This window comes from Brassica oleracea, chromosome C4, assembly GCF_000695525.1.
Source record: "Brassica oleracea var. oleracea cultivar TO1000 chromosome C4, BOL, whole genome shotgun sequence".
Lineage (NCBI taxonomy): Eukaryota > Viridiplantae > Streptophyta > Magnoliopsida > Brassicales > Brassicaceae > Brassica > Brassica oleracea.
Window position 1 is genome coordinate 6,709,212 of NC_027751.1, and position 26,840 is coordinate 6,736,051.

General features: G+C 35.3%; 5 protein-coding genes and 1 pseudogene across 5 annotated transcripts; 2 read left to right on the top strand and 4 right to left on the bottom strand.

The window, feature by feature from the left end:
• Positions 1 to 168: 168 nt before the first annotated feature.
• Positions 169 to 915, bottom strand: LOC106340892 (zinc finger protein ZAT11). The gene has a single exon (XM_013779726.1). The coding sequence runs from the start codon at positions 842 to 844 to the stop codon at positions 302 to 304; it is 543 nt and encodes a 180-aa protein (XP_013635180.1). The 5' UTR covers positions 845 to 915; the 3' UTR covers positions 169 to 301.
• Positions 916 to 3,197: 2,282 nt separating this feature from the next.
• LOC106339351 (diaminopimelate epimerase, chloroplastic-like) lies at positions 3,198 to 5,220 on the bottom strand. Its single transcript, XM_013778142.1, has 8 exons — positions 4,689 to 5,220; positions 4,473 to 4,543; positions 4,352 to 4,409; positions 4,088 to 4,267; positions 3,928 to 4,012; positions 3,774 to 3,833; positions 3,626 to 3,699; positions 3,198 to 3,510 (listed from the first exon to the last, which is right to left on the bottom strand). Exons 1-8 carry the CDS (start codon positions 5,136 to 5,138, stop codon positions 3,394 to 3,396), a joined length of 1,095 nt encoding a protein of 364 aa, XP_013633596.1. The 5' UTR covers positions 5,139 to 5,220; the 3' UTR covers positions 3,198 to 3,393.
• Positions 5,221 to 5,801: 581 nt separating this feature from the next.
• LOC106336969 (mitochondrial import inner membrane translocase subunit TIM17-2-like) lies at positions 5,802 to 7,065 on the top strand. Its single transcript, XM_013775970.1, has 2 exons — positions 5,802 to 5,962; positions 6,160 to 7,065. Exon 2 carries the CDS (start codon positions 6,165 to 6,167, stop codon positions 6,819 to 6,821), a length of 657 nt encoding a protein of 218 aa, XP_013631424.1. The 5' UTR covers positions 5,802 to 5,962; positions 6,160 to 6,164; the 3' UTR covers positions 6,822 to 7,065.
• A 1,048-nt stretch (positions 7,066 to 8,113) lies between these two features.
• On the top strand, positions 8,114 to 11,409 carry LOC106336615. Its single transcript, XM_013775502.1, has 5 exons — positions 8,114 to 8,327; positions 8,748 to 8,838; positions 8,935 to 10,468; positions 10,580 to 10,688; positions 10,762 to 11,409. Exons 3-5 carry the CDS (start codon positions 8,969 to 8,971, stop codon positions 11,331 to 11,333), a joined length of 2,181 nt encoding a protein of 726 aa, XP_013630956.1. The 5' UTR covers positions 8,114 to 8,327; positions 8,748 to 8,838; positions 8,935 to 8,968; the 3' UTR covers positions 11,334 to 11,409.
• LOC106336616 lies at positions 11,382 to 12,972 on the bottom strand. The gene is made up of 3 exons (XM_013775504.1): positions 12,240 to 12,972; positions 12,062 to 12,149; positions 11,382 to 11,715 (listed from the first exon to the last, which is right to left on the bottom strand). Exons 1-3 carry the CDS (start codon positions 12,801 to 12,803, stop codon positions 11,552 to 11,554), a joined length of 816 nt encoding a protein of 271 aa, XP_013630958.1. The 5' UTR covers positions 12,804 to 12,972; the 3' UTR covers positions 11,382 to 11,551.
• Positions 12,973 to 17,858: 4,886 nt separating this feature from the next.
• LOC106337971 lies at positions 17,859 to 19,985 on the bottom strand (annotated as a pseudogene).
• Positions 19,986 to 26,840: the final 6,855 nt, after the last annotated feature.

The following is a 26,840-nucleotide window of genomic DNA, read 5'->3' on the forward strand; positions in this document are numbered from 1 at the left end:
AAAAACGAAAAGTTTCTCCTAAAATAAGAAATTGTGAATGACAAAATCAGTATTTGTTCATCACAATTTGGGTGGATGGACCATGTTTCTTATTCCTACTTGGGTTGGTTGAGCCTACCTTTTGGCCCAGTAATCATTATTTTGTACTCGTTGCAGAAAGTGAAACAATTCAGCTAAATATTTCTCATACATGACAACCAACAATGAACATAACGTTTGAAAGAATTAATAAAAAGAATGGAGGCTTACGATACAAAAGAATTACGATAACCTAAACGATCGAAAAAACAAAAAAAAAAAACTAAACAACGAACTTCATATCTATGTTCGGGAAAAACGTCTTCCCAAAAATAGTTTCAAGATCATTCTCTAAGGGAGTTAGATTCAAATCCAAAGACAAAACCCTCTTGCTACTACTGCATCGTTTCAGAACCGGTACGTTAGAAATCACGGGAGAGATGAGCTGCGATGGCTCCACCTTCATGCTTGACCTATGTCGTCTCATGTGACCACCTAAAGCTTGTCCGGTCCCAAAACTCTGACCGCATATCGTACACTCGTGCATATGAGTTCCATTATAATTGTTGGTAACATGTTTCACCTCTTTCTGCTCAACGGATAGCTTTGGCTTCTTATGGCTTGCCCGGTGGCCACCTAGGGCTTGAAACGAAGAGAATCTCTTGTTACACGTTTTGCATTCGAACCGGTTACTTGTATTGCGCTCGGTATATTGGTTCACATCGACTTGTTTGACCATGGAGGTCTGTGATAATATCATCAGACATCTAGCAATGTCATCAGACATCTTGATGGATTCTTCGAACTCAGATCTTTCTCTCTTCATACTTTTTTTGGGTTGGTAAGCTTTTGAGAATAAGAAATCAAAAGTATATTTTTGTTTGTTAGAAAAAAAGGAAAATGGATTGAGAGAGTTTGTGATGAACGTTAAGAACATAGGAGTCACGTATATATATATACAAACGCTATACCTAAAAGTTCGACTTTTTTGTAGTTTGAACTTTGAACAAAAGAAGTTGTCTACTAAACCAATATTCTAACAACAAGCAGCACTGATTGTTTGACTTTGGGGCAAATTGACATTTTCAGTTTCACCCTTTGACCGCCGGACGCAATGCATACCACGAAGGTTGAACATCAAGGGTAGTATTGTCTTTAGTGATGTATCATCACATACGTGGTTCTTAGAAACTGCTACTAAAAATGTGAACCTTATTTAAAAAAAAAAAAGAGTTAGTCAACAAATATACACAACACAGAATAAATCCAGCAACTTGGTTTCTCATGGACTTGCTTGCCACGGTCATGAATTTAATATGAACATCTTACCATATTAATACATACTTTAACACACACTCATTATCTTCTGTTTTCTATAATCTAAGGTTTCCAAGAAGAAACATAGAGTAATCATTGGAAAATCCAGCCGTCATGTATATTAATACAATGGTTGAAGTTAAAAATACATCCAATGGAATTTGCTTATATTGTTTTAAACTTGGATGACGTTTAATTACGTAAACAAGTTAATCTAAAGTCAGATCAAAGTTTGAATACAATCATCATAACTATATTTGAAGAGAAAATTCATTTGTTCAAACACATGCACTGGAGTATGGAGACCAGTTTAGATCCTTGGATACATTGTATTAACTATTTAGTCATTGTCTATCTAGATGGTAAGAGTTCAATAATTTTCTCTCTTACTTAATTTTATCATTGAGAACGTCATCAGTGATGTAATGGTGTGATGACATCAAATAGTACGTGAGAGATATGAGCAAGTCAAAGCAAAAGTGGTGGATTAGATATATATCCACATGTGCTTATTTTGACTTTATTATGTTTTCTGGAAAAGCAAACAAAGTCTTGGATTCTTGGGTGTTTTCGTTCTGTCTCTCTCTTTACTTTTCCTTTTCATATTTGGTTGATCGGTCTTATGCAAGAATATAGGTAACCAACTAATCCATAGCGACATAAGGTTGCGTACGGCATATAACCTTCACATTTTTAGGGCCTGACTGGTTCAAACGCAGTGGTTGCGATTGCAGTTACGGAAGTTTGCGGATGCGGGTGAATGCGGTTTTCAATGGTTTTAAAATATTTGTACCACTGTTTCTACTGTTAAAAATTGGTAGTTTACGGGATACTTATGACTGGTTAACTACCAAATGCAGCAACGCTTAAATACTAAATTAACAATATTTACATTTTATATAATTATAAAATTTTTAAAAATCATAATATTATACTCCATCTGTTCTGGAAAGAAAGATTTTGTATAATATTCACGTATATTAAGAATATAATAAATGTTTACAATTAAATTTATTGTTTATTTCACTATATATTTTCCAATAATTATCAACCAATAATATTTAATCAATTCAAATATTTTCAGTTAATGTTTCTTGAAAGTATACAACTTATCAACATTAACTACTAAAAGTATCTTAAAATTATAGAAAATCTATTATTTAGGAACAAAAACTAACTCTAGAAAATCCTACTTTTGGGAACAGAAGGAGTAATAAATATAAAAATTATATTTAGAAAGTTATAGTTTTAAATTTTGTAAAATTATAGAAAATATTTTTATTTTTAAAATTTATAATATTAATTAAAATATAATAGATATATTTTACTATTTTATAATTCCAATTTCAATTTTGTATTGAATATTTTTATTTTTGTATTTATTTTTATTTAAGAAAAAAAAATTATTCTCCTGCAACCGTCCACAACCGGAAACGCTAGCTGGAACCAGCTTGAATTTATGAGGTTTAGAGCATTTTGAAGCGATTTAGAGCGGTTTGAGTGATTGTTGCAAAACGCCAACAACCGCTACCAACTGCAAAAGCTTCGTTTTCGAGTGATAGCGGGAAAACCAGTCACACTCTTAATCTTCTAGGCTAATCTGGTTAATGAATTTAACTCCCAAAGCGTGAAGCTAATTTTTCTTGTGTCTAACCAATCACATGTTTACTTCCAAGAATGCTGTTCTGTTGTTAGATTCTTGTCCCTATTTAGTTGATCTTTTCTCCATGCTGTATTGAAAAGCTTTACTTATATATATACATATTATTGAAGAAATGTCCAACAATCGAGTTGTTATAATTCTCCATTAGTTAAGGATTTAACATGAAATGAAAAGTGGTTTCGTTTTAAGAAACACATAATACACAAAATAATCTTTGTGGTGTGTTTATACCAAACCATATAGAGTAATCTGTTTTAGCAAAAGGAAAACACAATTAGCAGAAACAATAAGAGAAGTGCATCAAATGTTTCATGTCATCCATGCAGAAGACAACAGAGACCAAGATGGGCATATTAAGACTCAAGATCACAACAACACAGTAGCTACCTCTTCCATTAAAGAAGAGCTGAACCGTAGAACACCAAATCAGCAGGACCGGTCATGTAAATATGGTTGTCTTCCTCTTTCCACTCTATCTCCAACGGTCCACCAGGTAGATCCACCGTGCATTTCTGTTCCACCATAAATACAAACATGTATGAGATATTGCTACTGAACCAAAATTGTAATTAATAACTATGGGATTCATCATCATATTTTAAAATGAAGGAAGTTATTCAAACTTACCCTGTCTGTTCGACCTTCAAGGACTGCTGCAACAACCAGAGCACAAGCTCCTGTTCCACAAGCCAAAGTTGCTCCTGCAGTTTGAATACATTTTAGTACTATATGATAAGGATATATAACTAAGTAATAGATTTTGGACTTGGCTAACCTGCCCCACGCTCCCAGACACGCATTTTTAAATGTGAACGTGACAATACCTCCACGAACTCTGCAGATAAAGTTTAAACCGATATGAGAACAGACAATGGCAAAGCGATATCGCTGTAACCGCCAGTGAAACTTCTATGTAAATCTCCACCAACCTGTGTTGGTTCTAGCAGGGAACATCTCATGGTGCTCGAACTTAGGACCAATCTCTGACAACTTCAGCTCATCAACTCTCAGATCCTGGTCCCATGCAAAACAGCAAATCACAAACTCAATTTGCTTACATACAGAATGTCCTTCTTTCTAAGTATGTACCTGTCCGTCCTTAGTGCCAAAAGTGATACAGTGAGGGTTCCCCATGCTTACACACGTCACATTCCAGCTCACTCCATCAACTACCAGCTCCGCCGCAACAACAGACTCACCTTTGTTCCCTTGCAACCTCGTAGGCACATCCTCTGCTCTAAGTATCGGTTCCCCCATATCAACCTTAACCTGTATCAACACCAATCCATTTCAACAGAGAAAAAAAAAAACAAAACTTTATTAGGAATATAACGAAAGGTGGTAACTTTTTACCTGCCCATCATCTTGAATCTCTGGAATAATCAGGCCAGCACCAGTATGTATTGTAAAACTGCAATGAACAAAAGCATGAGCAAGTGTGACCCTTTTTAATCATTATTTCTGATTACAATACCTGTGCTTTCCTTGTAGATTCTCAATCTCAGCAATGAATCTTGCAAAGCATCTAACTCCATTTCCACACATCTAACAGAAAAAAAAACGGAGTCTTTATAGCTTTCTATCCAAAAAACAGAGTCTTTTATAACAAAACAGAGTCTTTAATAACAGAAACAGAGTATTTACTAACAAAAACAGAGCATTAATCAAAACACTGCCAAAGGCTTTGTACCTCAGGTTCACTACCATCTGAGTTGAATATCCTCATAGTGTAATCAGTGCCATTAACGCCAGGCATCGCAAAGATGACTCCATCAGCACCAACGCCGAAGTTTCGATCACAGAGCTTCACAGCTTGCTCCTGAGCAATCTTAGGCTCTGAGGAGTCCCTGTTGTCTACCAGAATGAAATCGTTTCCAAGGCCGTGGTACTTGACGAAGTGGAGGATCCCGCTTTCCTTTTTGTCGAGGAAGGTTTCGGGCGAGAGTTTCTGGGCGGCGAAGGCGCTCATGGAGGTCGCTGAGACGCGAAGGTTAGTGCTTTTGAAGGAGAAGTTTCTTCTACCGGAGAGGTTGAAACGAAGAGAAGGTAACGATCCGAGGTTTTTGGAGAAGAAGGTATGTGAGAACTGACGTGATTGCGGCGGGGAAAGAGTGAGGGTGCGCGTGGCGGCTATCTCCATCGATGCTTCTTCGGCTTTGTTTCTTGTCTGAACTCTGTAAGAGAGTCTGCCTCTTTGGCCTTTCGGATCACGGGTCGACCGGGTCTCAACGTGCAAATAAAAAACGTTTAAAACGCAACGCCACAAACAAAAAAAAGCTTTACGATACGATACTTCTAGGTTGAGCAAATAAAATCAGAAACCAAGAATCAAACCGAAAAACTTATAAATCTATATCCGATTTGAATTGTAAGAAATACATGAATGAAATTGGTAAAATGATTTAAAATGTACCTAAATCTGAAATATTGTTAATAAAATCCTAAAAGGTATTAAAAAAAACAATAAATCGAATAATTCAACAAAGTTCAACAATCCAAATTAGTAAATGAAATAAATTTTTTTAAACGTAAGCAATTATTTCAGATTTTTAATTACATGTTTTACAAATAATTAACCGAAACTTACTTGTTGTAAAAAAAAAGACTGAAACTTACTTCTTATTTCAAATACTAAATTTCTAGATGAGATCTAAAAAATTTCGAAATATTACTAACTTCTAAGTTCAAATTCAAAATATATTCTAAATGATAGTATTATAATATCTATGTCTGGTCATCGGTCAACCGGGTCTAACCGACTTAATAAAACGTTAACTATGTCTGGAAAATAGAAAAACGCTAAAGACGCAACGCAACTAAAGTTTCTATTTTTTTTTTCTATTTTCCGCACAACCCTAATAAAACGCCGTCTCCTCTTCTTCTTCTTCTTCCTCGCTCGCGCCTCCGTCACGGTTCCTTCACTCTCTCTCTCTCTCAAACTCGCCCATCTTATCGATTCCCCAGGTAAGCTTCGATGTTCCTCTCGTTAAACCTTTCTCGTAGATTCATTTCCAATCCACAAAGTTCTCAACTTTTTCTAAGTTTTGATAAACCCTAATCGCCTCTGTTCGATCGTTAAAAAAAAGGTTAAACCTTTACAACTCTATAGATCCAATCTGAACTGAATCAGTCAACGATCAACCAATCTTCCTCTTAAACAGGTCTGATGGGAACTCCAGAATCATCTCGAGAGCCCTGCCCTGACCGTATCCTCGACGACATCGGCGGCGCCTTCGGTATGGGAGCTGTCGGAGGAGGAGCCTTTCATTTCATCAAAGGAACTTACAACTCTCCCAAAGGAAGTCGCTTTATGGGAGGGAGACAAGCGGTGACCATGAACGCTCCTCGCTTGGGAGGTAGCTTCGCTGTTTGGGGAGGCTTATTCTCGACGTTTGATTGCTCCATGGTGTACCTTAGGCAGAAGGAGGATCCTTGGAACTCGATCTTCGCAGGCGCTGCGACTGGTGGGTTTCTGGCTATGCGTCAGGGGCCTAGCTCGGCTGTGAGGTCTGCCCTTTTCGGCGGGGTTTTGCTTGCGTTGATCGAAGGAGCGGGGATTGCGTTGAATAAGATGTTGGCTCAGCCTCAGCATATGCAGATGGAGGAGGGGATGATGCCTGGAATGCCTGGGATGCAGATGCCGAGTCAGGTACAGGCGCAGGCGATACCGGAGGATACTTCTTCATCGTCACCATCGTCATGGTTGGGAGGGCTATTTGGTAAGAAGAATGATGAGGCGCAGGGGCAAACGAGTAGCGGAAGTGAAACAAAGGTGTTGGAGAGTTTTGATGCGCCTCCGGTGCCGTCATTTGAGTACAAGTGAAGGTTGATGGATCCTCTCTTGTCATCCCGATCGTTGCCTACGGCTCTTCAGCAGTCTGTTCTGTTTTATCCTGTCCTCATTTGTTTTCAGCAGAATTATATACACTTGTTCTTGGAAGAATGAGTCTCTCTTCTTTGGCTTAAAGTTTTATGTTTTTAACGTTATTTGTGCTTACTACTGTGAAACCATTCACGCAACTATTTATTGTTGGGTTTTTGAATAATGTAGTAGTATTAGACTTTCATGGTGGGAATGTTGGAGTAACGAAAATGAAGCACTCTCTGTCTATTCTTAGAGTCACTCTTTTAAGGGTTTTCTTTAGCCAACAACTCAAAACACTGTCACTAATGTAGTTCATACTGTTAGCTTTCAGAAACGTCATCAAACTGTAAGAACAAGATCTTACTTGGAGCTAAACGAAAGTTCAAAAGCACAGTGATTTGCCAAAGCTTATTCTTCAATTCGAGGACGTCTTTATTTTCAGTCCTCTTTGTTTTTTATAGGTTAAAGAGAGGTGACGTCATGATACTACTAGTTTATACTAGCACTACTTTGAATGAAATAAGTATGGAACATGATGTATTTGTTGTTTTGAGTGTTATAAACAAGTTATACCTCTTGTCTTGTTAGTTGAAATTTAATGGCAATAGTGCTTAGGGATCTCTTTTGATTGCTTTGGGACTGTAATAGTAACAGGTTGTCTGCATCTCTATTACGTATCTGCCAGGAAATCTAGTACTAGTAATAATGTCGTTAATATACGGAGTACAATGGTATTATAATTCCAAAATGTAACGGCCGGTTCAGTAGGCTATTATTGGGGAAGGCATATAAAGAATAGAAAAAGACAAAAATAACATTAAATCAAGTTTTTGTTTCCAAACTAGCACTCAAAGTCAAAAATCACAAAAATAGCACTTAATGTTTTATTAAAAGTCACAAATTTAGAATTTAGAGTTAAATGGTGGGGTTTAGGATTTAGGGTTTAGAGTTTAGGGTTTAGGGTTTAGAGTTTAAGATTTAGGGTTTAGGGTTTAGAGTCGAGAAATGAGGTTTTGGGGATAAGATTTCAAATTTTGAAAAATAAAAAAATTAAAATTTTCAAAGGATAAACTTAGAAATGTGCTATTTTGGTCATTTTAGTTTTTGAATACTATTTTTGTGATATAAACTTAGAAAAGTGATATTTTGGAGATTTGCCCTATAAAAAAGACAAATAAAAAATTAATATTATTATTATTTTATTTAGTTTGAAATTTCAAAATGAAAAAGAGTAAATCAACCAACCCACTCTTCTCTTCACTCAGTCTCTCTCTCACGCAGGAGTCTCGCTGCTTCTCTCTCTCTTCCTTAATGGTTACTGTGTGGAAACGTATCTGCTTCCGATCTAGTTGACCCTCTTTCATAATATCTTATCCTGAGTGAAAGATGAAGTCTTTTCGTCTCTAGCGAATCTAATTTAGGACCGATTCGTTTCCACACAGTAACCATCCACTTCTTGTCAAGGTTAGAAACTCATGTGAAATTTTTCTCTCTTTTCTGAATAATGTAGCCTCATCATCTAATCTAATTGCCTTCATTGTTTTTTTTTCTGCTACTCAAATTTACTTTTGTTGATAAGCTTGGATTCTGGAGAACAGACACAAACATATCTCTCTCTCTCTCTCTTGACTTGTTTCTTTTGAGTTAAAAGTAAAACTCACAGATAAACCCAGTTGTTAGAAATTTTGTTTCTGTTGAGAAAGCTCATGTCTTTATTTGTTTGGTAGTGTCTTTGATTTGGCTTTTGCTTCTTTGTTACTTTTTTATTTTTCAACAGCTTTTAATCTAAACTACACGTAACCTTTTGCTTTATTGCTCTCCTCCTTGGAATTCCTGTGCTAAAAAAATGTCAAACGCCATTCTGATTGCTAAATCCATTTCCAGGAAAGCACACAAGCACGAGTCTCTTAAGGGCATCTTATAGATTACAGCTCTTGCCGCTGTGACGCTTTTTGAGTGTAGTGGTGTAGACCAGGTAACCATTTTCTTTAAGACAAGGGTCATATAGACATTGCATCCACTCCACATACACACCATGTCTTGACTCGCTTCATGTTGTTATCGTTTGTAGTTAAGGTCGGTGTTAAACCCGTTGGAGTTCCCCAATGAAAAGTTTGATAACACAAGAAATGTCAATGCAAAATGGATCTAAAGGGAGTTCACCTAGCATCATAGCAAGATTGATGGGTCTTGATGTGCTCCCTCCTCCTCACAGAGAACTCAAGCCTTTGGAGAATCAACAACGCGGGGCGACTGCATCTGATAAAGCTCGTGGGAAACAAACATATAGTGAAAAATCTCTTAGGAAGAGGTCAATGGATGAGCAGAGATTCAAAGACGTCTTTGAAGTTTTGGACGCAGATGAAGGGAAGAGCAGCAGTACTAGTTTGTATCAGAAGAGGAGGAGTGTGAATGCTAACTTAACTGAGGCAGAGATGGCTTTTATACGCCACAAGTTCATGGAGGCTAGGCGTCTATCCACTGATGAGAAACTCCGTTACTCTCAAGAGTTTAATGAGACTCTTGAGGCTCTAGACTCCAACAAGGACCTCTTGTTCAAGTTTCTTCATCACCCAGATTCATTGTTCACAAAACATTTCTCTGATCTTCAAAGCATTGTTACAAAACCACAGTGCAGTCACATATCACCTCAATGGCACGGTGATGGTGTTGACCTATCAAAGAAGCAGTGCAAAAAAAGAAGTGGTTTGAAACCAACCGAGATTGTTGTTCTGAAACCTAATCTTGGCAAGCCACAGACTTGTGCACAGAGCTCTTCTTGTGATGAGGCCAGGGAAGATCTCAAACTGTCTAAAGCATTTGGCAGTTCGTTAGGTAATGAAGATGTATTTCCTTTGAGAGATTCCAGAGAGATTGCTAGAATAGTATCTAGACAACTAAAGTCAAGTTGTGGCAATGAGAGTTCCATAAAATTTGATACGTCAAGGTTCAGAGGTTACACAGGAGATGAAAGCTCGTCCAGGAGTGATTCTTCAAGACCAAGAACTGACTTTAGCCGCAAGAATCACACTCGCTCTCTGTCTTCCAGGTCACCGGAGTCTGCGAGTAAGGAGGCCATGAGGAGGATGTCTGAGAGGTGGAAGCTGGCTCACAACTCTGAGAGAGAGATAGAGATTAGAAGAAGAAACACATTGGCTGATATGCTTGCAACTTCAGATAGAGAAGCGAGACTAGCGAGTTTTAATGGGAGCAGTAAAAGGTTTGAGAGCAATGTTGGAGAGTCTGAGTTGCTAGATCCGCTTGGGATTAGTAGTAGAGATGGCTGGAAAGGTACTGGTAGAAGTAGAGCTACCATGCATAAGGAGAGAGCTTGTAGTCACACCATTGTGCTTCCTAAGAAGTTAACCACTCGAGATGGATTAGTGAAGGAGAGTTCTTTCCACAGCAGGCCAAGTTCAAGTAAAAGTCTTAAACTGGATGGTGAGTTATCAAAAGAGAAGCTTCCTGCTCTTAAAACACAGAGAAGCTTATCAGTTCATGCAGATTCAGACACTGAAAGTTGTTCAGAAGACTATGAAGATGCCAAGAGTAATCCATCCTTGGAACCACTTGATTTGTCAGCAGTTACCTCGTTAACTCACCATGTAAGTGTAAACTGTGAAGTAACGCTACAACATCATTGGTTTGTGTTCTAGATCCCACTCTATAGGCTGTTGTACTGACAGATGTTCTATTGTTTTGTTCCCCAACCACAGGCTCAGGAGAGTGCAGAGGAAGGAGATCAACCAAGTCCTCAAACTTCTTTACACGATGAGTTTTCATCTAACTCTGAGTGCTTTGAGAGTCTTAGCGCTGATCTCCAAGGTAATCTCAATCATATCTTATTGATGATCCTTTGATTCTTTCATATGTTTAAGCATTTCTATTTATTTTCCAGGGCTCAGAATGAAACTTCAGCTACTCAAACGGGAGTCAGATACTTACAACGAAGGCAACATGGTCGTTTCAAGTGAAGAAGAAGAAGAGGAATCATCCATAGTAACAGATGAGACGATGATCATCCATGAGTGGAAGTCTCTATACTTGGCTGATATCTTAGCAAACTCCAGGTTCAGTGACTTGAGCCCGGCAAGCTTCATGGCGTCATGGCACTCCTCTGAATCACCTCTAGATCCATCCTTGTTTAAGGACCTTGAAAAGAAGTACTCCGGTCTGAAAACCTCAACCCGGTTAGAAAGGAAGTTTGTGTTTGATTGGATCAACAGTGAGATTCTCCAGTTCTTTGAGCAGTTCACTGATCTTAAGGTCTGCCCAAAATGGGATATAAGCATGATGCATGAAACTCTGTGTGAGCTCGTCACTAGAAAACACAGGAGAGATACAAAGGAGAAGGAGTCGCAGTTGCCAACGTTGGAAGATGGCATTGAAGTGATAGGCAAGGAGATTGAAGAAATGTTGACACATGAACTCATAGCAGAGGTCTTTGATTGCTCTAGACAAGTTACATAAGATTTAATATCTATCAGTCATACTAAAACATTTGTGCAAAAATGCAAACATTTCTAACAAGTTAAATTTATCATAATTCATAAGAGTTATCTCACAAGTTCAAAAGTGGAATCTATTGGAAGATAGGTGCGGTAAATTCTGAGACTTTACCGACTGATTTTGACAACAACAGAGAGAGAGAGAGAGAGAGGTAAGACAGTAAAAAAGAAGAAGGTAAATTAAGGCTTTGGAGTTTGCAGATTTGGCAATGGGAGTACTGTTGGAGTAGTCCAAAACTGAGCATTTTTAACCTTTGAGATGCTATCCAATATTTCCAAGGGAGTGATGTCTCCAGTCACTGTCACTTTCTTTGCAGCAAAATCTATGTTGAATGATGTCACACCTACAAATGAATCAATATTCATTAGCACTTACTAACCAGCTTTAGACCTAAACCGGTTCATTGATGAAACTAGACATGCTCAGGTATACCAGACAAAATAACCAAATCAAGTAAACGCAAAATAACATTAATTATTTATTATGATTTGATTATTTTATAACTATTTATGTCTATGTATGAGCACTGGAAGATCATCTCATCTAAGCTCTCTTATATGGTTTTTTCTAAACAAAATGTGAACCAAATTTGATTTATAAACCGGAACTATTTGAAAATAAACCGGTCTTTAACCAAATACGGAAGAACAAAGTGGCATTTCCGTAAATAAAGGAATAATCAAATCTACCTTGCATTCTGGACAGATGTTTCCTAACTTTTGCTTCACAACCTCTGCAATGGAGAGACACTTTGAGAACAACAACCTGCTTCTCCTCCTGATAATGCAACTCTAATCATTACCCTCATATCACCATTTATTACACTTATGCCACTTGTTAGTTGTCATGCCAACAAAAACAACTTACCTGGTCTGAACCACCTTCACCACTAGTCTTCTCTTCCGTCAATGACGACACCGGCATTATCTCTTCACTAGCAGGAGGTTTAGGACTAGGAGCTACTGCCTTAACCGGATCCTGACCCGCAGACCCGGTAAGAGAAACCGGGTCGGATCCCAAAAGATACCTTGTAGAACCGGGAGGGGTTTTGGTAAGATCACATGCGGGTCTCGCAACACAGCTGAAACTCTTCCTCGCCAAGCTCATGTCACTTGTTATGAGCTTCAACAACGCCGCCGCTCCACCTCCACCGCCAGTGCTTGTACGGCCAGTGAAGCTCCTCCTTCCCTTGGAGTTTTCGAGTGCTTTGTTACTGATCTCTCCGTCTGCGGGGGAAGCAGGTATTCTGATGTAGTCGTCCGCAGTGGATCTCCGCCCATCTTTAATAATGGGGTTGTGACGGTCGATAGCTCGGCCGCTGCTTTTGTCATCTTTGTCGGCGACGGTGACGGTGGTTGGTTTGTGAATGTGGTCCATGCTTGAACATATGGCTGTTGATGCTTGAGAAGCGCAGAACATAGGTCCCTTCATTTTGTTTTTAAAGAAATAAAAAGTATAGAAATGTTGTAAGAACTTGAAGGAAACGTTGAAACTAGAATGTGTATATGTGCATCATATCATATGATGATATCTTCTTCACTCATATAGAGAGATGATTGGATTGGAATAGAGACAAAAGGAGTTATAAGGAGTGTAACGTTCATATATACGAGTTATTTGTCCATATATATGTATAATCTATAGTTGTTGAGACATTAGTTATATACAACTCATGTTCTACTTTTTCATTTCCCTATATATCTTACATTTTGTCTTTTTAAAATATATATACTGCGTTGCATTCACCGATCATTATAACTAAAAAAATAAAAAAGCAATACTACTCAAATGTTTATACTTGGTTACATCAGCAATACTAGAGTTGTTGTATTATAATTTCCATGGTTGAGCCCTAAGATTATGTGTGTTCTAGTGTTCGGATCAAGCCGCAGCCAATACTTAGTTCACTAATTATGATAACTACGTGACCAAACATGTTAGAGACAAGCCATTAATTGGTTACATATCTGGATAAAAACAAAAGACTATTTATATTTGGATGGAACCTTTCATATCAAAATTGCAAATATGTCTTGGAATACTACTACATTATATAATCTAAACAAAAAACACAGTATAATCTAAACTGAACAAAAAAAACTTACCAAGCGTCCTTTTATTTCAAAGTTAAATGGAATCTCCTATATTCTGGTTTTTTATTATCTTTCACCATTGTCAATTTTATGAATTTCCAGCACAAATTCAATTAACAATTAGCGAATGGTTCTTGTTTTGTGTTATTTTAGATTCTATTTCACTTTAAACTTACAGGCTCGGATTCCTGATAACAATAGGGATATTAATGCATTTTTCAAAATTCAATATGAACAAGGGTAATAGTAGTTTTGCAAAGTATAATACATTAACAATCTATATAATACTCAATGGCTTGTTTCATTTCATGGCATGATGATATGATCGTAGCCCGAAGCACAACTTGGGATAATAAATTACTATTAGTAACTTATAATAAGATACTTTTCACGTGGGAGTTTAGAGAGTGTACGTTTGTTTAACTATTTGCATTCCAACAACTTATGTTAGTATATATCGCTACTGAATTCTATGAGAAAAAACTAGTATCTAGACAAATTTTATACATTAACACAATAAACACATATTCTCTGAAGGCAACAGTTGAGCACAATTATTATTTGTTAATTTATTGCATGCTCACTGTCACTGGATGCATAATGCCGGGCGTGGACCGTGGGACATCCTCTTCACGAGACATTTTCCAAATCCTACTTCAATCTTATTTATTTCATTTTTGTTTGTTTGTCTGTTTTGTTTATTTATATGATAAATGAAACGCTGAATCTGTGTCAGAAAGAGACGAGACATATGGCCAACGGTCGAGAAAAACATAAGAAAATAAAATCTTGAGAAAAGCGTAGTAATGGAGATCTTTTCCTTGTAGATGGACAACGTGATGCTTGAATGTTAGAGCCGGACAGAGCTTTTGTATCATTACAACAATTCATCTAACTTTCGTTCAGCTTTTCACTGATAATTAGTTTAAATTTTGATAAATGCATCTTCTTTTTTATTTTTGGAAAACTACACTTTGTTAAATATAAAAAGACATTTTTATCCAAATTAGATATTTCAATAATTAAATATATTCGAAATTAGTAATAATATAATTACATATGTTTAAGAAAAACATATCTTGAGATAGATATATTATTTTACAATAACTTTTTAGAATAACAAGGATATTATGAAAGAAACAAATTATGATTTGTTTTGATTTTATCATGAAGTTTCTATGCATAACTTTTTAGATTTCGTAACATAATAGAAACTAGATCTTGACCCGCGTCCCCGCGCGAATGTTGGATTTAACTTGCGTTCAACGTAAATTTATAAACCATTTTTTTATAAAATGTCCATTTATATTTTTGTGTTTTGTAAAATATATTTAGAGTAGAATATATTATATTATAATATAGATGTTTGATAATAATTTTTTATCTGTACGTAATATTATATTTATAATTTTATAACTTGATGCAATTTGATGTAATTGTAATATTCATATATTAACCTATTGATTTTTTTGTTTATTTATTTAAAAATGATTTAATTTTTTACAGTATATTTAAATTTTTTTGTTAATATTTGTTTACAAATCACCTAATTATCAAAACGCAATATCTTTTATGATATGTATATAGAATCTTATATTTAAAGCACCACTACAAGAAATATGTACATTCTTAGCTCACGAAAATGTTATGGTAGGGCTTTCATAGCGTTTTCTATTATACTATGTCATCGGTAGCTATCATAGGTACCCCTTATACGATAGCATTTTTTTGACGCTACGAAATGCGTAGATACAATAGCAATACTTAGATGATGTTATTAACTTAACAATAAAACTATTTTTGTGTTACAAATTGATTATCAATTTATATTTTGTGCTATGATAGATCCTTATACAATAGCAATCGTATATTGCTATTATATTTTTTATTTATAGCACCGTAAAATACTATAAAATTATATTTATTTAATTTACACAATTGAATTATAATATAAACTAGATCTTGATCCGCGTCTCCGCGCGGATGTTGGATTTAACTTGCGTTCAACGTAAATTTATAAACCATTTTTTTATAAAATGTCCATTTATATTTTTGTGTTTTGTAAAATATATTTAGAGTAGAATATATTATATTATAATATAGATGTTTGATAATAATTTTTTATCTGTACGTAATATTATATTTATAATTTTATAACTTGATGCAATTTGATGTAATTGTAATATTCATATATTAACCTATTGATTTTTTTGTTTATTTATTTAAAAATGATTTAATTTTTTACTGTAGGTTTTTATGAATTATTATTAATTTTATGATATTTGGTTTTCTTGAAAATTGTATTGTAGCAGATTAATATATACTATATATTACAGTTTGTGTTTTTATTTTCAGCAAAAAGAAATAACAATTCATTGTAATTAATTAATTTAAATTTTTGATTTTAAATGAAGTGGCAGATTTGTAAATAAGAAAGAAATGCAATGGCTAAATGTGTAAATAAAATGAAATATTTAATCTGCTATCTGTGTTTCCAAACAATTCTCATTTAATCTGCTATCCAAGTTTCCAAACGACATAATCTGTAAATGAGAAATAAATACAGTGACTAAATATGTAAATAAAAAAAATATTTAATTTGCTATCCTTGTTTCCAAACAATTTTCATTTAATCTAGTATCTAAGTTTTCAAACAGTACCAAAAGGTACTTAAGTTTTAATAATACTAGTGGTTTGTCCGCGCTTCGCGCGGGTTGTTGCTTTGGTTATTGGTTATATGGCTTATGATATTGTTGTGTTCTTTGCCTACTAAATAGAGATGTGTTATGTTGTGTTTTGAGTGGTGGTGTTTTGGTTACGGTTGTTGTTTGACGGCGGTAATGAGCGTGATATGTGGGGTTACATATTTCTTGGATGTAGTTCAGCCGAGAGCGGCCCCATTCAAAATTCTTTTTACAATCAAATAAGAACATTTTTAAAATTTTATTATACATATATTATATAATTCCACATTATATTTATTTATACCATATTTAATATGTTAACTATTATATAAAAAATTATGTTTTATTGTGTAATATCTCAATTTTTTTTTAAAACTAATATATAGATTTTTTGAGAAATGAAGATCTTTAAACTGCTGGTGGACTCAGGTCCGGCTTTGAAATTGAATTGTAAGGCGGTGAAATGAAGCTTTGATCTTTGATCTTTGAGGCCCAAGACGGAGGTTCAAATTCAGAGAAATAAATGGAACCATCAATCTCCCTTGTTTATATATATCATGAGCATCATGTCTCTTTGAGTCATGTGCATGACCTCCTTCATAGAAGATTGCATATTCCATTCAATCAATTCATTCTCAGTCAAAATACTCATTGGTATGAGAACATCAAATATATTTTTTTTGGTTAAAGAGAACATCAAATATAAATAGATTAATCTAAACAAAAAAGTGGTGTTGCGGAGAGCAATGGTTTGCCTATAATAGTGAAACAAATTTTAGAAATGAGTTTGACATAATAAATTTGTTTGTTATATTCCCTTTATATAATCTTGACAGCTTAAGAATATAAAAAAATTGTTACTTATATATATATGTTATTTTTTTGGAACGCTATTTTAGTTACTTTTATATAATATAGATTTTTGATCATAAATTTTAAGTTCAACTGAAACCTATTTTTATCAAGTAAATCTTTCGGGTTCTTATAGCTTTTTTTTTGTCAAACGTCTTGTTATACTTTGTATTGAATATTACGTATTTGTTTTTACATATTTTGCATATTGCTTTTAGGCCCACGTAATGATTTAGGAAGTGAAGCAGAAGTCTTAACCTTGTAACAAAAAAAAGTCGTTGGAATTAAAAGACAAATTGTAAACTAAACTACATGCACTAAACCTCATCAAGTAAGCTTTGCAGAAACACAGGATAGAAACGACAACCAAATGACAAAATCAGATCTGGTTTCTTCATCCTGATTAAAATTGTTTATTATGCATGTGTGTTTTAAATAAGCACATATCATTTTACAAAATGAGTCAAGATACATAAAATCTAACTTAAACACAAACTCGAAATCAGTTCAGACACAACATCAAGATAAGTATGCTTGTTTGATGCTTCTCTTACCCCACTTGACTGAATGGTCATGTTGAGCTGGTTATTAGCGGAGTACGACGCGGGCAGAAATGGTATCTTGCTGCAAATCTCTGTAAATAAACTTGTAGTGTTTAGTGTGCTATAGAGTGAATGTTTCAGAAATAAATAATTGTGTGTCTGTAGGTTGTTGAAGATTTCTGAGTATACAATATTAGTAAGTCCATACTTTTTGTCCTATCTTTAACTTGGTGCTGTATCCAGTTCCAGTAAAAGCTATGACTAATGAGTGTCTGTAGGGGTTTTATTTTGTAACGGTAACTATTGAGATTCCTTTTAACATTGTGGTGTGGAGTAACTATAATTGAAGCTACACATGCATGAAACAGAGTATTCTTAACTCGAAAATTGTGTAATCTATTGTGAAGAAAAGTAAACGAAATATAATAATGTTGTTGATAGTGATGATGGTACTCAGGCGCAGGAGAGGTGTTCAAGTCTGGTTTGGACTGATTCACTCTTGCTTCTATCTCGGATTGTAGTCTAGATATCTCGGTCTCGAGCACTGATGTTTCTTCCTTGGAGCTCATTCTTCTCTGTGGTTACCTACACAGTTTCCATTACACGCAAAAAAACTAATAAAACCATTGAGACAAAACATGTAAAACTAACGACTGTTGAAGCATCATCATCTGCCTGTAATGTCCAATAGCATCTTAGAAAGTGGCTTACGTAGTTAGAATCAGAGAGGAGACAAGTGTGCCCATTTATAAGGGACTCAATCTGACCAAACACGTCCTTCAAGAACTGAGTAGCTTCACACAGTACCGAAACTCTGCCACTGTTCTGCTGATTCAGTTATGAGAAGAAAAAAACGTTCATGGTTAAGACTAAAGCTAGCACCATCTTATTCAAAATGTAACCAGCTACAGCCTCGCAACTTGTTCATTCAAAATCAATAGAAAATATACCAAGAGAATTAGCTAATTCGATGAAAAGCTCATTCAAATGCTCGCATATAATCCTCTCCCTAACAGCCTTGTTAATCCTTTTGAGTACTTTACCTTTTCTAGGCATGTTGCAGCAAAAAGATGAAGGAAGATGAAGAAATCTTATTATACACAAAAGGTAAATCAATCAACAGAAAAAAACAAATTTTCAATGTCAGAAGATTCTCACGCCTTTCATCTACAGAAGCATTGGCTTCATTAGTCGATATTGAAGGAGTTTTTGATCCCGTCTTCTTCTTCTTCTTGGTTTAGTAAGAACATACTCACCTGTAACCTAAAAGAAAAGCGATTGGTTCAAAGCAACCCAATCAATCTTATGTCAATGAATCTGACAATCATCAAACCACAAACCCAACAAAAAAAACATAAAAATTTATGAAATTCGTCTATTGATTCCTTAAAAATTCTCACTTTATCACCATATTCATATCATATTAAGAACAATGAAGAGTTTCGAAGAATAAGAGCTAACTTCTTCAGAAATACCAAAGCGTAAAAGCAAATCTACTTATCTCTCTCTCAGGCCTATGCCAGGAAGATAACTCCTTGAATAAGTTTCGGAGTTGAAGTTGTAATGTCCATGGCTGGAAGTGGAGATATTTATACCCGAAGCTTTTGTAGGTTACTTTGAGGATTTGATGAGATTAATTGAATGCTGCAGATTGGGAGAGTGGGTTCATTACGTAGAGGCTAAGAGCAAATTAGGCGTCAATGCGAAATTGAGACGTTACAGATAGGTGATCGTCATCTCTAATCTCTGCAACTTGTTGGCTGAGGTTGCAAAGGAATACCGCAAGAAGAAAGCCAAACTTATTCTCACTGGGCCTGAAATCTTTAGTAAAACATAACACACCCAAATCGAAAACAATATAAACACAATACGGAAGTCCAAATCAAAAAACAAAGCCCAAATCTAAAACATCCTTCAGCAAATGATAAATTGACAAGTGTCATAAAATGCCCCAATGAGAGAAAAAACTCTACTTTATTAGTATAGATAGATAGATAAGTTGTTCAACCACTCATTCTTCATACAAAAAATTCACGTCCTTCTCTCCAAACATATTCATTTTTCTGGTGACCAGTAGGTGCCAAACAAAAAACGATTCCCACAGTGGAATGAAGAAGTGAGAACAGAACCCATACTGTCAAGATCCGTACTAGTACGAGGGACCCCACAGACTTGAGCTGTAGACCTTGATGTCCCTGCTTCAGCTTCGATTAGAGAGGACAGCCAACGCAGACCACCATGGGCAACATACGATTGGTAGCGTCTACCTCTCGTTTTACTAAGAGCGATCTCCGTTGCTACTAAATTAGCAGACTGTGTAACCACTTCCAGACGGCACTCTTGAAACCGGTCAAGAGAGCTAACTGTCTTGAAGATCTCATTGTGCAAGTCCGGGTAGTCAAAAAGATTTTGGAAAGCACTCTGAACTTGGGCTGAGGACATTTCCACTACAACTCTATTCTAATGTAAACTGAAAAGATATCAGCCGCCCAACCAATGGCTTGAAGCTCTGTTACCATTGCACTCTGATTACTCGAGCAACTCCTCTGAAGTAACACACGATCAAGACCCACTATGTTGAGAATCGCCAATCCACGAGACGGCTACATAACTGTTTAGTTTATGTTAAAAGCTTTTAGAAAAAAAGAAAGTGATTGTTTGATCTTTTTATGAATGTTCCATTCAAGTTTTTTATTTTTTGACAAAAAGAGTGTAACTGTGTAAGGAGGTATCGAACTCAGGTTTTTTCGGGTGTCAATGGACAAAATTAAACATATGTGCTACCAATATTCCATTAATGTTTCATTCAAGTTGTTAGATAGACATAGGAAATCAAAGGAAAAAAATGTTGTTGTTTGAGATTACTTCACCTGTGTATGACAGAATCGGAAGAAAACGTAAATTTACTAAATTGAATTACACTAAGGACAGGTGAAGAAACAAACTTCTGAATAAAAGCAATATCTTTTTTTTTTGAAAAAAACGAGACATCTCTAACTTGTTTTTTTTTTTAAATTAAGATATTGTGTATATATTGTAAAGATTTTTTCAAACAATTTTATATTCTTGTTGAAACTGTTTATTTAAATATTGAATAATTCAGATGATAAATATTCAGATTGGATAATTTAGTAAATTCATATATGCAAAAGTGCATTTTTCAAAAAATTTAAATAATGGTGTAGTTTTCAAATTAAAATCTTATATAGGTTTATTTTTCCAAATTTTCCCAAAATTGTATTGATCTTTTATTGAGATTTGTAACAATTAGGATCACAAGGAATATTCTACGTTTGGATCACTTGGATGTAGGGTATATCCGGTTTTAACCTTTGATTTTTCACTGAATAAAACTCTTATCATCTTGCTCTTAATCCTTAGCTAAAATCAAGTTTAACATGATACTCTAGGATATATATGTTAATCGGAAGAACTTTAGATCAATCTTTCGACATCTATCATCTTATGTAATTTAGATTAATTAGGTTGGATCAAAATTGAAGTGTATTGTGTTACCTAAAACCGTATTATCATATGATTGCAGATAAAATAATTTTCTTTTCTTTTCTCAGTTATCCCTGTCAACTATTAATGTTTTGGTTACCAAACTATCATTGTTAAACCTGACATGGTAATGATATCTTAACTGTCACTTGTTTCCTTTTTATGAAGGAATGCAGACATTTTGAGTTTCAAGTTTTTCTTTCTACAGAATCCTACCAGGCTTTATACATATGGGCTTTATAAATATGAGCTTTATTTGTTGGACACAATGGTTATTCACAGTTAGGGCTAACCTTCGAGTTACGCCCATTAAACTACTTGAGACTTTCCCCAAGAGAAAAGAGACCTCGTCGGCGCCGGAGCCAATGATAACAGTTCTTGTAGGACTCCAGGAGTGATGTTTCCAATTAAAGCTGCCTCTTGGTTTCTTGAAATAAGTTGTTTTCTCTCTGTAGATTTAATGCATTTAAGTGGTAAAGTTTGCGTTTTTGATTCCATATAGCTCCATCATTTGTATAGTTTTTGAATTTTTGTTAAAGCGTTTCATTACATACATTTGATTTTGAATGCTCATTATAAACTTTGATTTGAGAGCTAAACTTGGTATCGTGGAGATGATCTCTCTTTTTTTTTTTGAAAAAGTGATGATCTCTCTTTCAAGCCATGCAACTTGATCTTATAGGTTTTGCATAATGATTTTTGTGGTTTTTGAACAACCTAACCACTGATAACTGTAATGTTTCATCTGAAGCAAAAGTATGTTCTCTTTGATCTACATTCAAACAGCTCACAAAGCACCAGGTTTGCTTGTACTTGTGATGGCAACAGAAAATGTTAGGCAAATATTCAATCAACACCTACATTCACGTAGTATGTTTGTTCTTTTTGGATAGCTTATTGATGCATATTTTTGGCAAAAAAAGAAAAAGAAATGATGTGACGTTAAGCATCGTGTTACTTTGAATCTTTTATATCTCTTCTTTGCCCCCAATACATCCCTTGTTGAGGAATGTTTGCCTACAGACAATTAATTTTGTCAATGCATTATTGAAGACATTAGACCTTAGTGATATTCAATTGGTTGCTTTCACAATACAGCGTTGAGGATAACAAGATCAAATGGAAACCTTATGATTGCAATCCATGTTCAATGTTCTTTCTTTAGTTAGGTATGTGTTGGGTCGGGACTCTTGACAAAAGCTACATGCAAACAGTATCAAACGGAGTAATCTCCGAAAAGCTTTCCGAGTTAGGGAAGAAGACAAGCTATCCACAGACAAGTTAAGTGGTCCGAAGATTCATGCTTGCTTGTGATTACGAAAAGACTCTCTTTTTGTCATTGTCTCTCTGTCCATTTGCTTCCATCTCACTTATGTCTCATTTACGAGAATATGGCTTGTAATCACTACAAGAAAACACAAAATTAGCGACGAAAAAATAAGTCCTCGTAAATGTACGTCTTATTTACGGGAACATTACGAGGAAAAAACAAATCAACGTAATTTCGTCGTAAAATAACGACAATAAAGTTTCGTCGTAAAAACGATGCAATTTGACGTGGTTTTTACGAGGAAACAAGATTTCGTCGTAAAGTAGACGTAAATATAACAAGGAATTTACGACGAAATATTTTACGTCTACTTCGTGTCGAAATTTATGATTAATTAATTTTAACGTTCTCTTTATTTCTGAAGGTTAATTATAACGATCCAGATTACGCCACATGGTTTCATAAATTAATTCAAGGTCTAGTTGCAAAGGTCACCATATCACCAATGTATTTCACACGAGGCTTTACTTTTCATACATATGAGTATGGTAGACATCGGACGACAAGTAATTATGGTATATGTGTGAAAGGCGAAACATATTTCTACGGGATCTTGCAGGAGATTATTGAAGTGGAATTCCCAGGGTTATTGAAGCTGAAATTTGTCCTCTTCAAATGTGACTGGTTCAACCCCGTCGTCAACCGAGGTGTTCGATTTAACAAATTCGGTGTAGTTGATGTCAATGATGGATGAAGGTACAACAAATTCGAGCCTTTCATATTAGCTTCGCAAGCAGACCAAGTCAGCTTCCTTACCCTTGGATGAGAGAATCAGGAATCAATTGGTTTGACGTTGTCAAAGTTACACCTTGTGGACGAATAATCGGTGGAGAAGAACAACCATTGCAAGAAGAACACATCAATGAAGTCGAGGAACCTGAACAACAAACTGATGGCATCCTTCTTATTGATCAACATAATCGTGAGTACAAAGATCTTCTCGACGATACGACGGACGAAGCTGTTGAAGACGAGTTTAATGAAAATGATGATGTTTCTAGTGATGACGAGAATGTCAATGATGTATCCGAATGATGATGTAATTTTCTTAAATATGATTTATTTTCAGAGTTAATGCATGTGTTTAGTTTGTTTAATCATGAAAATTAAATTATATAATTTGATTTTGTGTAACTCAATTGAGGGTTTGGGGTTTAGAAAGAAGAGATTGAGTGTTAGATGAATTTAAGGAACTTGGGGTTTGGGGTTTGCGGTTTCGGGTGATAGGGATTTGCATACCTTCCTCGTAAAAAAATATGGGCCTTGTTATTTCCTCGTAAATAAAAGCACGGGCCTTGTTATTTCCTCGTTAATTTACGACGATTTTACGACGAAAATGAAAACACGGGCCTTGCTATTTCCTCGTAAATAAAAACACGGGCCTTGTTATTTCCTCGTAAATTTACGACGATTTTACGACGAAAATGAACTTGTTATTTTCTCGTTAAATAACGAAGATTTTACGACTACAACTACTCCTATAAATAAGCACACCCCTCCCATTCTAATGCTATTTGGAATTGATAAGTACTGTTCTAGTGCCCGTGTCTTCCTTCAGTTTTTTTTTTTGTAAGTTGAAACACTTTTCGCCATAAAATCATCGTAAATTAAAACACGGGTCTTGCTAACTCGTCGTAAAAAAAACACGGGTCTTGCTAATTTCTCGTAATACTACGACGATTTTACGACGAAATTGAAAACACGGGCCTTTTTATTTCCTCGCAACAAAAACACGGGACTTGTTATTTCCTTGCAACAAAAACACGGACCTTGTTATTTCCTCGTTAATTTACGAGGACTTTACGAGTACAACTACTTCTATAAATAAGCACATCTCTTCCATTCTAAACTTGCACAAAAAAACTAAACAATAGTTTGAAAAAACCTGAATGGTGTGCACTGTCACTAGGACAGTTCTGATCAGTTTCAAATGCTATTTGGGATTGATAAGACTGTTCTGGTGCCGGTGCCTTCCTTCAGGTTTTTTTTTGTAAATTGAAACACTTTTTGTCGTAAAATCGTCGTAAATTAAAACACGGGTCTTGCTAATTCGTCGTAAAAAAAACACTGGCCTTGCTATTTCCTCGTAAATTTACGTGGGCTTTACGACGAAAATTAAAAAAAGAAAAATTTTCGTCGTAAAATCGTCGTAAACAAAAACACGGGTCTTGCTAATTCGTCGTAAAGTTACGAGGATTTTACGACGAAATGTAAGTCTGTATATATACCCGAACCGAATCACTTTCTCATTTCGTAGTCATTTCCTTTCCTTCCCCTAGCAAGGTATTCATCTCTACTTCCTCTCTAATTTAGTTTAGGTGGTTAGTTTTGAGAAATTAGTGTTGATTAGGTGGTTAGTGTAGGGAATAATTTGTAAATAGGTTTATGGAATTTGTTGGTAATATAGGAAGATGATTTTTAAATGTTAATTAATAATCTCGTTCCAGATTCATCCCGCACACAATAAGATGAGAAAGAAGTACATAGGAGGAGTCATACCTCTTCGAGGAAATGCATAAACACAACAACAACCCTTAGTTTTTTTCCATCTTTTTATTGTATAATATTAAAGTCAAAACTTAAATATTTATAAAATATTTTTGTATGGATCTATTATTTATGTTTTTAATATTTTTGAAATAATTAAAAAATATTTTTATTTCATTATATTTTTTTTGTAAAAAATAAAGAATCGAAGCAAATTCGTAGCTAAATTATGTCAACTTAACGAAGAAACTGAATAAATATTACTGAAGAATTTACTACGAAAGGCACGGAGATTCCTCGTAAACAATACGTGTAAACAACGACGAAATTTAGCGTTCACTTTACGAGGAAATGTTTACGTGCACTTTATGAGGAAATAGTTTACGTGTACTTTACGAGAAAATATATTACGTGTAGTTTACGAGGAAATTGTTTACGTGTATTTTACGAGGAAATTGTTTACGTGTCTTTTACGACGAATCTACTGATACCACTTTACGACAAATTATTTCCTCGTAAGTTTACGACGAATTAGCGAGGAAATATACGTTACGACGAACGATTAACGAGGAAACGGATTTCGTAGTTAATTCGTCGTAAAACTTGTTTTACGACGAATTAACTACGAAATCCATCGTCGTTATTTATGCGTTTTCTTGTAGTGAATTGATCTAAAGAGTTAGGTTCATGCTTGTTGGATGAATGCTTGATTGATGAGAAGGAGTACACAAAGAGTTATTGTACAAAATGAGATGGATTTTTGTAGTTAGCATTTACTATTCAGAGAGTTGAGAATATAAACAATTGAAACCAGTTATGTGATAAGCGAAGTGGGTTTGATGTACAGATCACTACAAGAAAACAGCGGTATTCTGACGGACATTTCGACGGAAAATGAAATTCTCGGAATATCCCGAGGAATTTCCGAGGAAATTCCGAGGAAACACAAAATTTGGTTTCCTCGGAATTTCCTCGGAATATGCCGACGGATTTCCGGGGAAATATCAATCCGTCGGAATATTCCGAGGAAATTCCGAGGAAAAATTCTCGATAGATCGATGGGATAATCTAATCGATCGATCACATTGTTACGCTTTGGTCCATCTTAGTGCTCGATCGATGTGTTTTCTGACATATATCCATCGATCGATCCTTTTATACCAAAACTTACAAGATTTACCGAGGACATTCCGAGGAACACTTGAGATTCTCGATCGATCGATGGGATAATCTAATCGATCGATCACATTGTTACGCTTTGGTCCATCTTAGTGCTCGATCGATGCGTTTTTGGATATATATACATCGATCGATCCGTTTATAAAAAAACGTATGAGAATTTGTTCTCGATCGATCACATTGTTACCCCAAACCCTGTTTTCTCGGAAAAGCCTCGGAATATTCCGAGGAAATTCCGAGGAACACCTGATATACTCTATCGATCGATGCGTTTTGGTACATATATCCATCGATCGATCCGTTTAAAAAAAAATTGACGTATTGAAACCCCAAACACTAGTTCCTCGGAATTTCCTCAGAATATTCCGACGGAGTTCCGAGGAAGAAAAGGGATTCCTCGGAATTCCCTCGGAATAATCCGAGGAAATTCCGAGGAAATAGGGTTTTTAAACCGAAAACAACATTTTGCGATTTGAATAACACCTATATAACCCTTATTAAGTGTCTTACGTTCATTATGAAGTCAAAAATTTGTTCCTTACCCTATAATAAACACTTTTCCGATTGTATGAACGAAATCCCACAACATAAGAGAAACACTTATACACTTTAATGAACGGTAAAGGGAATACTTTCAATTAGTTTTGAAATTTGTTATTTCATGGTTTATGCTCATCTATACAAAGAATCCTCAATGGTATGCATTACAATTGTATAAGAAATAAAATACGGCAAAAAAAATTGATGTTTTGAAACCCCAAACACTAGTTCCTCAGAATTTCCTCGGAATATTCCGA